Source organism: Ambystoma mexicanum, chromosome 11, assembly GCF_040938575.1.
Source record: "Ambystoma mexicanum isolate Mex_15411 chromosome 11, UKY_AmexF1_1, whole genome shotgun sequence".
Taxonomy (NCBI): domain Eukaryota; kingdom Metazoa; phylum Chordata; class Amphibia; order Caudata; family Ambystomatidae; genus Ambystoma; species Ambystoma mexicanum.
Window position 1 is genome coordinate 980,048,272 of NC_090934.1, and position 12,758 is coordinate 980,061,029.

At 45.7% G+C, this 12,758-nt stretch overlaps 1 protein-coding gene across 1 annotated transcript in view; it reads left to right on the forward strand.

Moving 5' to 3' along the window:
• The window catches only part of KCNQ1 (potassium voltage-gated channel subfamily Q member 1), a 1,232,969-nt gene that overhangs the window by 773,452 nt on the left and 446,759 nt on the right, over window positions 1-12,758 (forward strand). The window contains exon 6 of the mRNA XM_069624134.1: window positions 3,295-3,435. Within this exon, the coding sequence (XP_069480235.1) occupies window positions 3,295-3,435 (141 nt within the window). The remainder of the gene's footprint in view (window positions 1-3,294; window positions 3,436-12,758) is intronic.

Here is a 12,758-nt window from a genome sequence, read left to right on the forward strand (position 1 = left end):
TTGGAGCTTTTTATGGATATATCCCATCCCAACCTCGTCACCCTTCACCTCCCCAGAGATAGTTTCATTTGTTTGACAAGTGCGATGTTGTGTTTTTTAATATGCGTTTACCGCGATGTCTGTGGACTACGGACACTGTTCATGAATCCAACATGGCGTCTGTTTCAATTGTTTTGACACACCTCACATTTTTCACCATCTAATCAGCGGATGCGTACGATGTCCGAATCAGGAAGTGAGTCTGCGGACCAGACCCAGATATCACACACTTTTTTGTACCTACTTTTTGGCCGTTTTAAAAAAAGAATACTGGACAGATTTGCACCAAATTTACAAAAGCATGCTATCGGGACCAAGCGGCTTGAGCTGCAGGCATGAGCAAAATGACTTTTCCATTACATCTATGAGGATTTCCACCAATTTTGCCCCCCCCCCTATAACTTTGCCCCCCCCAGGCCGAAACCACACCAAAATGCGCAAAATAATTAGATCGAACAGCGCCAAAGTTATAGCCACCCAAAAAGTGCTCTTCCTATGAGTTGGACAACTTAATCATATCAGGGCTGTTACCACAGGCCCTGTAATATGTAGAAGATTGTGTTTGGCTATGATTATTGAAAAAAGGCAACGGTTTCAAACACGATATTTCACAGGAATACTGCCATCCGTGGGTATAATTTCAATTTCACAGAGTTAGCATAATTCTCATGAATTATGGATTTCACCCATTTGCAGGCCTAGAAAATCAACACGATCAATTACACCCTCTGTTCTCTATGCATGAAAATCACTTAAACTAATCAAAACATATAATGCCGTATCTATACAAATCTGCCCATTAATGCACTTTGTGAGGTGGACAATGCAGGGCGCAGCTGTGACCCGGGCGAAGCAATCTACTGTGTTTAGTTGGAAGCTCTGAACATGGTAATGCATCCCATCTGTTTAATCAGCAGCTGTTTTCAGAGGAGGGGTAAACAAACACTCTGTGTGTTCCATAATTGGATTCAAACTACCGACGGTAGCTTTCTAAACCTAGTGCTTCGCAGACAAAACGATTTTAATATTTGCTCTTTGAAAAATGTAAAATGTCTTTAGTATATTCAAACCTACTGAATAACGTAAATGAAGTGTGTTATCTTTTTAAATGTTTTGTTTGTTTGGTACAATCTATCAAATCGGATTCCTCATGTGTTGTGAGGACAGTTGAGACTACCACAGTAATGGCATAAGCCATATAAATTAATATGAAATGTTAGGCTATATATTTGCAGCACATTTTGAATTGCGTATTTTTGACCATTCTGAAGAATATATATTTCTGAAAATGTAATCTAAAATGATGGCCCAATAATGATATTTCAGAGTTTAGATGAACTTTCCAAACCACTCAGCCTTTGGCCTGATGTTTTTTCATGCCACCGAAACCCCTCGGTGGAATTATAGGACCATGAAGCATGGTTATCCATCATGTATCCGATATATTTATGTTTCGGTTAAGGGTTTAAGCTTTACTCTACAGCATAGATATTCAAACTGTGGGGCGTGCCAGAACCCAGCCTACAATGTAAAAATAAAATAAAACATTTATTTGTAAACATTTTTAAGGGGGGAAGGAAACGCAGGTCTGGGGAGCCCTGGGCAGGCACGGCTAGTCCATAATGTGACAGGGGGCGTTGACCCAGCGGCCCCCTCGCCCATTATGGAGGAGACTAGGAACCAGCCCAGCTGGTGGAGCGCTCCTGGGCTGGCTGAACTGTCAAAGGAAAACATTGTTTCCTTTTGATAGTTCAGTTCCCCAGCCGCACATGCTCAATGAGCCATGCGCCTCCTCGCACATACAGACAAGGCAGGTTGAAAACCAGGAAGCTTTTGCTTCCCGATTCCAGTTCAGAATGCAGGAGCTGGAGCGCTGGGGAGGAAACTTAAGGACTGGGGCAGAAGATAAGTTTATGTAAATGTATTTATTTATGTGTATGGATGCATGTATGCTTGTGTTTAAGTGAGTGTATGGTGATAGGTGCTCGTATGAATAATAGACTGCTGGCTGTGTGAATGCTGTGTGAATGTGTGCGTTTGTCCACAGAGCTGATTTTGGCGAGTGAGGGGGGAGGGTTGTACAATAAAGGCATTTTAAAAATGCCTTTGTTGCACACTCCCCCTACCCACCTGCCAAAATCAGCTCTCTTTCTGAGGCGCACTGTGGAGCCCAGGGGATCGGGATGGTATTTGTTTACTGGACATCTTTCATAGACGTCCAGTAAAAAATACCATGCTTTCCTCCTGGGCAACCCAGCACCTTGCATACACACATAATCACTTTGATTGTGTGCGTGGGTTAGGAGATGTGAGGCCCAGGGTAAACGGATGAAATCTTTTTAGTGGACATCTATCAATGTCCAGTAAAAAACACCATGCCTGCCCCCTGAGCTCCCCTGCGCCAATTGCAAACTGTTTGGCTTTTTATTCAATGTGTTTTAAAAGTATGCTCTAAAATGCATCATTTTAACCCATTATTATTTTTTTTAAATCCCAGGATGGGGGGAGCCATGGCATATTGGTGGGAGCAGAGTGGGGAGAGCCCAGGGACATTGGTGGGAGCAGGGTGGGGAGAGCCCAGAGTCTGTGTTGGGGTGTGGAGAGCCCCGTCACTGGGTTAGGAGTGGGATGAGGGAGTCCATAGATTGTGATGGGAGCATGTGGGGGAGCCCATGGACTATATTGGGAGTAGGGTGCAGTGACTGCACGCGATAGTTCGGAGCCATTTGGACTTACTGTCCCTTTTGCATTTTTGGAGGGGCCTGGCTTGCCCACATTTTGCTCAGGGAGGAGGGGGGCAGGCCAAACAAGTTTTGAAGACCACTGCTCATGTTTGCCTATAGAACTTTTTTTATGGCTGCTGTGCTGCAATCATTTGAATGCTGAGTGACGTGCACAGTGACTGATTTGGCAATCCTTTTACTGGTGACAGAGTGAATGACTTTGGGGACCTGTTAGAAGGGCAGACACAGGTGGTCCCTGGCTAATGCTTGACGTTCTTTCACGTGGTATTGGAAGTATTGACCATTTGGAATTGAACAGCAGAAATAGAACTGTCATTGTTTTCTAAATAATAAAACAGGATGTGGGAAACAGTTTCTATTTTAGAGTTTGATTTTCTATGTCCGTTATGGGGTAGATGTAGGTTATTATACCGCCATGATCTGAAATGTGAAATGATTGTGTGCGCTTTTTACCTTGCCTTATGAGCCTATGATTACAATAATGTTTTGTTTCATTTTCTTTCACATCCAGGAACTGATAACAACCTTATATATTGGCTTTTTAGGCCTAATTTTTTCATCGTATTTTGTGTATCTTGCTGAAAAAGATGCCGTCGACTCTTCAGGGCTTAGCCAATTTGGAAGCTACGCCGATGCCCTATGGTGGGGAGTAGTAAGTAGTCCTATTTTGATATAATCAGAAATATGAATGCTGTACATTCCGCATAGAGCCTAAGCTGCCTCGTGCAATGCAATGCACTGATAGAATTTGGATTGTGTGATCTGAAACTGTTTTGGTGCTTCATGTAATATTGTAGATATTATCACCCAAGACAGTGGCACAGGCTTTATCAAAGTAAGAAAAATGTTGGCATTCTGAAGTGACCGGCAATTTACACAATTATCTCTGTTTTGAGTTCGCCTCCTACTGATGTGTCTCACTCAATTTGTGCTTGAAGTTCCCAAATTATGAAATATATCTTCCTGGTGCAAAAACACCAAACTATTAGGCGAAAGGTAAAGGGCCTCATAGGAAGGGTGGAACACCTGGCCCCACTGTCAGGCTAGCACTGTTTTTTCGAATGACGAAAAGGGACTGTGGGGTGTGTTCCTAATCCATAGAAGCTGGGCTTTTAGCATGCACTCATTGGTGATGTACTCAATTTACTTTTATGATGACCTTTTTCAGTTCGATGTAATGGCATACAGAGTCCCCGTATAATTCCACCGGTGGCAAGCTCGGGAGAGCTCCTCTTCTTTGAGGGTTGAGCTTTCTCTGCGTTTCGGGCAAGGCCATACTTTCGTAGAGCTCTGAACTTAACACAGAAGTAGCTGGCATGGTGCAAAACTGGCTTGTTGGGTCATCTAGATGCCACCAGGTGTATTTCGTATTTGTTTGTTTGTAATGCGTCGGTAGCCCGCAGGCATCAGGGCGCAGAGAGAGGTGGAACTTCTTTTTCAGGGGTTAATAATGTAAAGGTTTATTTGGGAGGACATGCCTGACGAATGCACTGCCACCTAATTGTAGGGTTTGGATTCTGAGGACCCATCTATTAAGCATGGAAGTGGCTGTCTGTAGCTGGTGTTCATCCTTTGGCGGATGTGTCAAACACCCATTTCTGCATGGTGTGTGTTTAGTACACGGGTCTGGTAACTATCACCCATTTCTACTGTTGATTCAGCTCTGGGGAAAAATCCAGTCCTTGGCTGCATGTTGCCATGGTGCTTTTTTGTTGGATCAGTCTGGTAGAGCTATATTTTTGCAGCTCTCAGATAAGCACATTGGCGACAGTGTGGCTTTGGTCAATCCTTGTGATAAACAAGCATGGCAGCCTTGCCCTGTGTTCCGTGGACCAATTTGGTAAACTTGGACCAAGACCACCAGAACATGCAGTTTGTGTTTTGCGTCCCTGCTGAAAAAACGCAGGCCAGTCTTTTGTGTGCGTTTTCAGGATTTCTGGACTGCCTTAGTTACCAGTGGCTAGAGTGTTTTGTAAATCCGTCTTGAGTTTGGCGCGCAGCCGCTTGCTAGACATTGTTTGTTTTATTTATTTGTATAGCGCTCCAAACCCAGAGGTAGAAGGGTGCTTAAAGAAGACAGTTACATAGTGAGATATATGCAATTTCAAAATACAGCAATTTACAGAGTTTACAAACATAGTTAAGCAGAGGGAGGTGTGCACACATATCTAGGGGGGTATGTGTTACTCTTTGTACAGGAGACAGCTGATAACCTGTTTCCTGAAGATCTGGAAGGACTCAATAGTTTTAATATTGAGTGGTAAGATGTTCCAAAGTTGGGAGGCAAGTACTGTGAAACTGGCACCTCCAGCTCTTTTTAAGGAGAATCTGGGCACTGTAAGGCATAAAGTGTTGGAGGATCTGGTGGTTCTGGTGGCGGGTATCAGGGTGAATTTGTTGGTGAGGTATGGTGGGGCTAGGTGGGTTAATGCCTTGTATGTGAGGCAAATGGTTTTCAGATCAATTTTTCTGTTGTATGGAGAGCCATTTGCACGATTTCCTAACAGTGGATATGTGCTCTTTAGAAGCTCATAAGTATAACACAAATAGGCGCATTAAATTCACTGTCCATGTGCATCCTTAGGATATCATAAGAACTATATTTTTTAAACACTTTGTTGAGGAATATTGTAGCTGCCTGCGGAGCATTCTGTGAAAAGGATTTACGTAAGGGTAGGGTTTGTTGCTTTGGCACTGCTGCTAAGGCTGTGTCAAAGTGCTGAGGAGGAAGAGACTGATAGTGGGAGAAGAAAGGGTAGAGCGAGAGAAGTCGAGAGGAGGAAACATGACATGTTGGATGCATGTGCCGCTCTTTAGACAGCTGTCAAGAATGACAGATGAGCAATAGAGGAAGTAGGCCCATCTGACATAGTTGCTTCCAGTGAAATGACATGAAAAACTAGAGAGACGGAAACGAGTGGCAAAGAACAAGAAAAAGCGAGACCAATGGAAACAAGGGTTGCAATTCAATGAAAGAGAAGTCAGGCGGGACGGACATGAAGAAAGACAAATATGCAAGAAAGAAAAATTGGAATTTGGAGGGTGCAAAGATTCCTTTAAATTGGAGGACCCCCAACGGAGTACAAGTAAGGAAATGTTCCAAATAGTACAGCAAATGAACGTGACAAATGAAGTACGAGTGGTCCCCAACAAAGATCGGATGCCGTGGCTTTGCCAAGCCTGGCCCCACATTCGCAGGCATCCGTGGTGCACAGAAACCAAATGTAGAGACATGGTTTAGAAGATGTCAGGAATCTACAGGTGACACCATCATGCCTGTTCACTAGCCTGGCCTTGCAGGCCTTCCAGAGCTCCATGCAGGCTCCCTCATTCATCCACTTGGAAATAAACACTATTCACATCAATGCCATAGATCCCTGAACACAGTCCCAGGCTTTCTAAATCCAAGATGTCTCTCTGGGTTGAGAACGCCTTTCTGAGCAAACCCCTCTGGGGCTCACTTATGAAACAAAAGGTGTTGACATTGTAGTTCTTCAAAGTGAGCTTCAATTATAGTGCTTACTTATAGGAAACAGATGGTATTCATTAATCACATAAGGATCTTGGGGGTGGGGGGTGATTGTGGGTGTCCAAAAGATGGCAGGGATAACAAATGAGTGGATGAGTTCAGAGTTGGGGGAGGGGTGGCAAAGGACCAGGGCAGTGCATGGCAGAGCAGCAGGAAATACACAGAGAAGAGGAAACCCAGGAGGAGAGGAGCAGTTTTGAGGGATGGAGGAGACGTGGTGACTGAGGAGAAACAAATTTGTAGTTCAGAGGAGTGAAGATCACCAGTAGGGAGACCAGAGGAGAGGCTACAGAAAGGAGGAAATGCTAAAAGAGGGTGGGGGGATGAGCAGTATATAAAAGAGGAGTGGCAGAAAAAGACGTGGAGGAGTCAAAAAAATGAGAAAGATTGAGAAGCTTGGAATGGTAAAATAAGAGCCATTGCAGGAAAATGAGGTGGAAAAAGTGTGAGAGTGCAAGCCGTGCAGGGGGAGGAGGTGAGGGTCACAGAGGAGAATAAAGGCTATATCAGAGTGGGGAAGTTGACTGGAGAGAAAAAGAAGGCAAAAGAGGGCTGATCCAGACTCGAGACGCTAGGAGAGGCTCCTGTCCTGGTGGGGCAATCCTACCCAAAGTAGTATCTGGCAGACTTTTAGGATACAAGCCTTACCTTGCACTTGCCACCAGCTGGCCCTATTATTTATTTTTTATTCTACTTACCCTGTACTGCACTCCCCCCCTTCCCCTTGCACTTTTCCCTCCCCCTACCCCTGCACTTGCGCGATCTAAATGACACCTGGCCTAGTAGGATCGTTGTCTGTTTTCCCCGTGTTCCCCCTCACTGCCTCGTCGCGCCTTGAAACACTTGTGTATAGGCGCGTTGCAAATGCCATATCATATCATATCATACATGTATGATGCCAGACACCCATCGGAATGACCCATATCACCTTGGATGGTCGTGTCTGAATCTCCTAAATGACGAAGTGTGCCATTCTTACAGGTACGAAAGCCACAACATCTACAACTATTGCTTTCAGAAAGGTTCAGGGCACAAAAACCCCTAGAGACTGTGAGTGACTTTTTGGTTTCTGCCAGAATGCCGACTCCTACGGGAGCGATGGAAGCACTGATGAACATGATCCAATTGAGGGAATTTATGTTCTCTTGTCTTGAATTCTCATGTGGTGACCTGAGACCTAACGCCCTAGACTTTCTGTTACAATAAATGACATTCTAAGTTTGAGATATTGGCTGATCCCTTTGCCTTGACTGACACCTCGCACTCCCTCATGAAGCCCAGGGCTAGAAGGCCCAGCATGCTCCTTTTTGTGGTTTTAGGATTACCTGACCTATGGAAACTACAGGGGCAAAGAAATACCTCTTGTTGTAAGCATCCCGCTCCCAAAGGCTCTCTCCTCAGACTCTTGGGTAACCTGTGCAGCATGCGTCTTGACCAGTCCCAGGATAATTCAGCCAGCATGCGTCTTAACTTCCGAGTCTGAAGGATGTAAAACGCAGCCACCTTCTTCATTTGGCATTCATGAACATAGGGCCCAGGTCCCTAACCAACCTTCACACAATGCTCTTTCACTTTGCCTTCGAGGGATATAGCTCCAGCTCGCTAAGCAGCTCCAGGGCTATAGTGCCTCTCTCGTTATGTCTCAGGATGCAGGTACCACACAACGCCTCCAAGATACGGTAACCCACTTACTGTGCACCTCTTTCTCTCGTGGGGTGCAGTGCACAGCTCACTATGCAGTTCCGGTACATAGCAGCCAGCTCGCAATGCATGTCTCGCACTGCCTCACTGTGCCATCAGGCATAAAGTGCCCACCTCGCTATGCAGCTCTCACAGTGCCCAAGGACATAGCGTCTGAGATGCTGAATGTTGGCACTTTTGCTTCTAGGTTAATAGTGTTGGATTACTGTGCAGTGGAGGGTCCTTGTGAGCCTCAACCCTCCAGCTCAGCTCTACTCCCTGTCCTTCACCCTGCACTTCTCTCTTTTGGCTTTAGTGTCTCTTCTCCCCACTCCTTTAGTGAAAAAAAGGTAGCAGGCGCCCCTCTCTCGAAAGAACATGGCATGATAACCTCTTCTGTAGTTTTTACCCACGTTGAGAGGCCGCAGCCATCGCTTTTAGCTCACTGTTCCTTTAACAAAGGAGGAAATCCATTTGCATATCAGTCTTTGTCCCGCCCACATGGACAGTCCAGAACTGAAATGCCAGGCAAACCTCCTTTGAACAAGAGTGCCAACAGCAACCCCATACATGTGTTTCATCCTTGTTGGGCCTCATCAGTGAGGTGGAGCTCTAACAGTTCCCACCCTGAAGGCTCTCACTCTGCTCTCTGACTATACCATTATTCTCATTATAGTTACAAGGAGGTGTGTATTTCATACCACCTGCTTGCTATTTTGGAGTCAGGCAAATGTCCTGTAGTTGCTTCAGCGTCCATGATGCTCTGTGTTGCAATATGCCCTACCAGCCTCTGGCTTCACAGCACGGCTTTCCATTCATAACACACCTCATGAGGGGAATTTTCTCTGGTGCCTGATCAGCAGGCGGTTCCACTAGTAGGTGCCCAAGTCTCTCACTCCATAGGGGCTCCAAGCTGGGATCTCCAGCAGTCAAACTAACCAAGTGCCCTTATGGTAAGTGTGACATAATGTAAACAGTGTTTATAAAGTTACAACTATGGGGCATTTGCTTGGGTCCTGGCAGGCTCCGAGTCCGGCAGGGTGGGTGTTGGGCCTAGTTTAAGGGAGCTGTCTCCTAGCTCTGTCTCTACTCTTAGATATCTCCACGTTCCTGTGATTATCAGTACTGGTATTGTGATCTGACAACTAGGGTCCCCGGTACTCAAGATATGCCGATACGGAGGCCCTGATAATACCTGCCCATGTAAACTACATCCAAGCACTCCAATGCTATTCATTCTGTCACGCTGGAATATCTGTGTTTCATGTTGCCATATCGTCGGTTTCATGTAGTCTTTGGCCACTTTTTTGAGCCGTTGCCTGGTTTCTACTCCTGGGAGGTTGTCATTGATCCAATGTTTTCACCACCCTTTACCTGAATTGCAAGCCCCAGCAGAAACTCCCAACTTCATCTCCAAACTCCAATGGCTTCCTTCACGTGTAGTGTTCCGTGGAAATATTATGTATTCTAGCAAACAAGTGAAAAAAGCTCGCCAAACATACTTTATACTAACAGGTTGTGTTATGAGGTTTTCAGGATGGAGTTTGTTTAATATTGTTGTCAGAAGGTTATTTCGTTTCAAGATACTCTTGGCGACTCTTTGTAAAATGTCCTGCATTTACCAGACTGCAGCACCAGGGTATTTCTTCTCCCGACGTCTTATGGACACGTTGGAACTTGGACTGAAATGTAGCATCGTGGCTCTTTCTCTCACAAAGTCCCATGGACACAATAATACTTTCACTAAGTTGCCTGGAATTTTGCATCCGGCCCAAATCATGTGTTGGTACCTCCAGGTTCTCTCTTCCATTCGGCCATGTCCTGGTACTCCCGGTTGTCCGGTCTCTGCCCCACTCGCAGCCCTCAAGCATCTTCTACCCTTGCCACCAGCACTCAAGAGGCCTCTGCATCTCTCGTGCTATTTCAGGACTTCTCAGAGACCTCATATTGGCTTCTCCTGAGCACCTTGCACCTCGGCCGACGCCGTCTCCTGTGCTCTCGGAATTCTCTTGTTAGTGGTTCCAAGGTACCTCTGCTCTCTCGGCCTCTCCACTGATATCACGCCTCTGTCTCCTGAATTCATTCATTCATTTTGGATCACATTGTTCTTTCTCTCTGCAGATATTTGGTCGTAGTCTCTGTTCCATTGCTATTTTTAATTGTTACTTTTTTTGTGTGTGTATTATGACAGGGGCAGTAAGATGGAATCCCCTCTCAGTCGAAGGTGGAAGGACTACCAGGGAGAAATCTAGAGCCAGTCGTACCCTTGAGGTGGATGGTGGCTGTGGAGAGGGTCCCAATTCTTTCCTGCACCCTCCCCCATACCCGTATGTTTCTATGCAGACCACTCTTAGCTCCAGCATTGCCACCCTTGTCTGATTCTTGCTAGTTTAATTCTATTGGATCAGAGCTCCCACACCAGAATCAGAAGTCGAGAAAACCAACAACCAGAAGAGAGATCAGAAACTTCAACACATTGCTGCAGTGATCGGGGGGAGATAGTGAGTAAGGGAGTGAGAGAGTGAGTGAAAAAAAGCAGAAACACGGCTGCAGCCATACACTGGAGACCACTGTGCTTGGTGAAGTCTTGAGCGAAAAGGTTCTTCCATATGTGCAGCACAAAGATGCCAAACGAAGCCTGCACAGCAACCCAGAGTCTCCCAAGACCACCAGGGACCAACCCACACGCCTTAAAACACTTACCGGGAGACACAACAGAACTGGGTCCCGGAACACGAACATGGACGCTGGGCCGCCATTTCCAGCTTGCGGCGAATCAGAATGGCCAGAGAAAGGGACTCAATCCTAGCCAATAGAGGTAAATATAACAGGAAGCAGGAAGTTTGGGTTATTCCAGTGAGGTCAGAGCTGTACATGGACCACGACCAAGAGACCAGTAGCAGAGAGGAAGGAGTGGCAGACTGAAGGCGATTTGTATAGTAGGTGAGGTATTGGTTAGAGTGTGGAAGTAGTACTGTAGTTTGAATGTGCATATTTGTGTGGCAAGTGTTAGGAAAAGTTTGTATGCAGTACCCTCTGGGACCACTACACTCAAATAGGACTACAGGTGTAAGCAAAACCAACATTTGGCATAAGTCTGTACCACACAGTTTTTGGTAGCGAGCTGAGAAGCCAGGCTTATCTCAAGAGGGAATGTGAGCTTGTAAGGGTGTTACACAAAGGTCTACAATAGCAAGTATTCAGATAGACACATATACTCAAGGTTTCTTGGTAAAACAATTATTAATTTATTACACAATCATTTAAAAAGCATTCACTAAATGAGGCAACCAAAATTAAACAGTGCAAATAGTTTGAGTTCTCCAGAGGAGTTGATTAAATGCAATAGGTAGGCCAAAGTCAATGGGCTAGTGTCTTGTATATGTAAAAACGGAAAAGTCTTTGCCACGGTTCTTAGAAGTAGTTCACGGAAAAAAGTTTGTATGTCTGATCACAGGCTGACTAGGCCTGCAAGTTGCCAAAGTTCCACAAACCTTCGCGGTGAGAGGTAAGTTCTCTCGGTCGGGTTTTCACAGTACCTTATATAGAAGAATAAGATGCATCTGAGGACTCCTGTTTCTGGCAGTTCCTTCAGATCTCGCTGTTCCTGAGCCTCAGTGGTGGGGACAAGAGGAAGGACATCGGGGGACTCCTGCACTGCACGGGACAGATCACAAAGCTGGCAAATTGGCAAATCTTCGATTCTGGTTGCTGTTCTTCAAGCACACAAGCTGGTGTCCTTCTCCCTGGTTAATCCTAACCAGCTCTGAGAATGGTATCCAGGTGGCTTACGAGTTGATTGATCCCACCAACTCAAAGGAAGAAGTCGTCCTTGAAGGGGCTTCTCTGTCGAGGTGAACTTGGCGATTCGGACCTACAGCAGGGCTCCACCGGGCAACCCAACGGTCCAGTAGTTGCCACAGCCGTCCTCTTCCAGCTCGTCTTCGGTTCTTTCGTTCCAGAGGTCGAGTCTGCTTTCCAGTCCAAGAGACTCCTCTCCTTTTAAGCAGTTTTCTCCCATTCATTCCAGCCTATCTGCCACTCACCCAGCAGGGTGGCTGTCCTTGCCGGACAGTCAGCCAGCCAATCACGCCAGAGTGCATTTGGGTCTCCTAGGAGATTAAGCACAGGGAGTTTCGGGCACCTCCCTCACTTCCTGCCCACCCCAGACACTCAGGCGCCAGAGGCGGTCTTCAGTCCTGAAGCCCGCCAAAGGCATAGCAACAAAGGGACCAAACCTAGTTTGGCGCACAGAGACAAACTCTAGAAGGACCTTTCCAAATAGAAATGGCGAAAAAAGAAGACCGGGACCTGTTTAAACAAAGGGAGGTCAGGCGCAATCTTGAAAAACATGGCTCCCGTGATTTTCAGCTACCGGTGTTCGTGGTCGGGAAAAATCATGGTAGTTTGTTGTAAAACCACTGCCACCTGCCATTTCGATAGGAAATGGTTGCATTTGACTGCTACATGAGTTTCTAGACACAGGGGCTACTAAGTAACCCCTCCAGCACTCTATTGTAAGATAGTGTGCTGGGTCTAGGATTTTATGAAGACTAGTAAAGTCAATATAACTTTACATTCTCTGAGAAACGGTAGTTTATCCCAGAGAAGGTATTTAAACCTTGGGACTGCCTAAAAAGGCTTCCCTGTGTTACTGTACTGAGAGTGTTGTGTAACACACATGAAAAGATGATGCCTATGGAGTTGTCTAAAACTCCATAATCAAAGAACACAGGAGTAAAACACACATCAAAATACATGAGAGA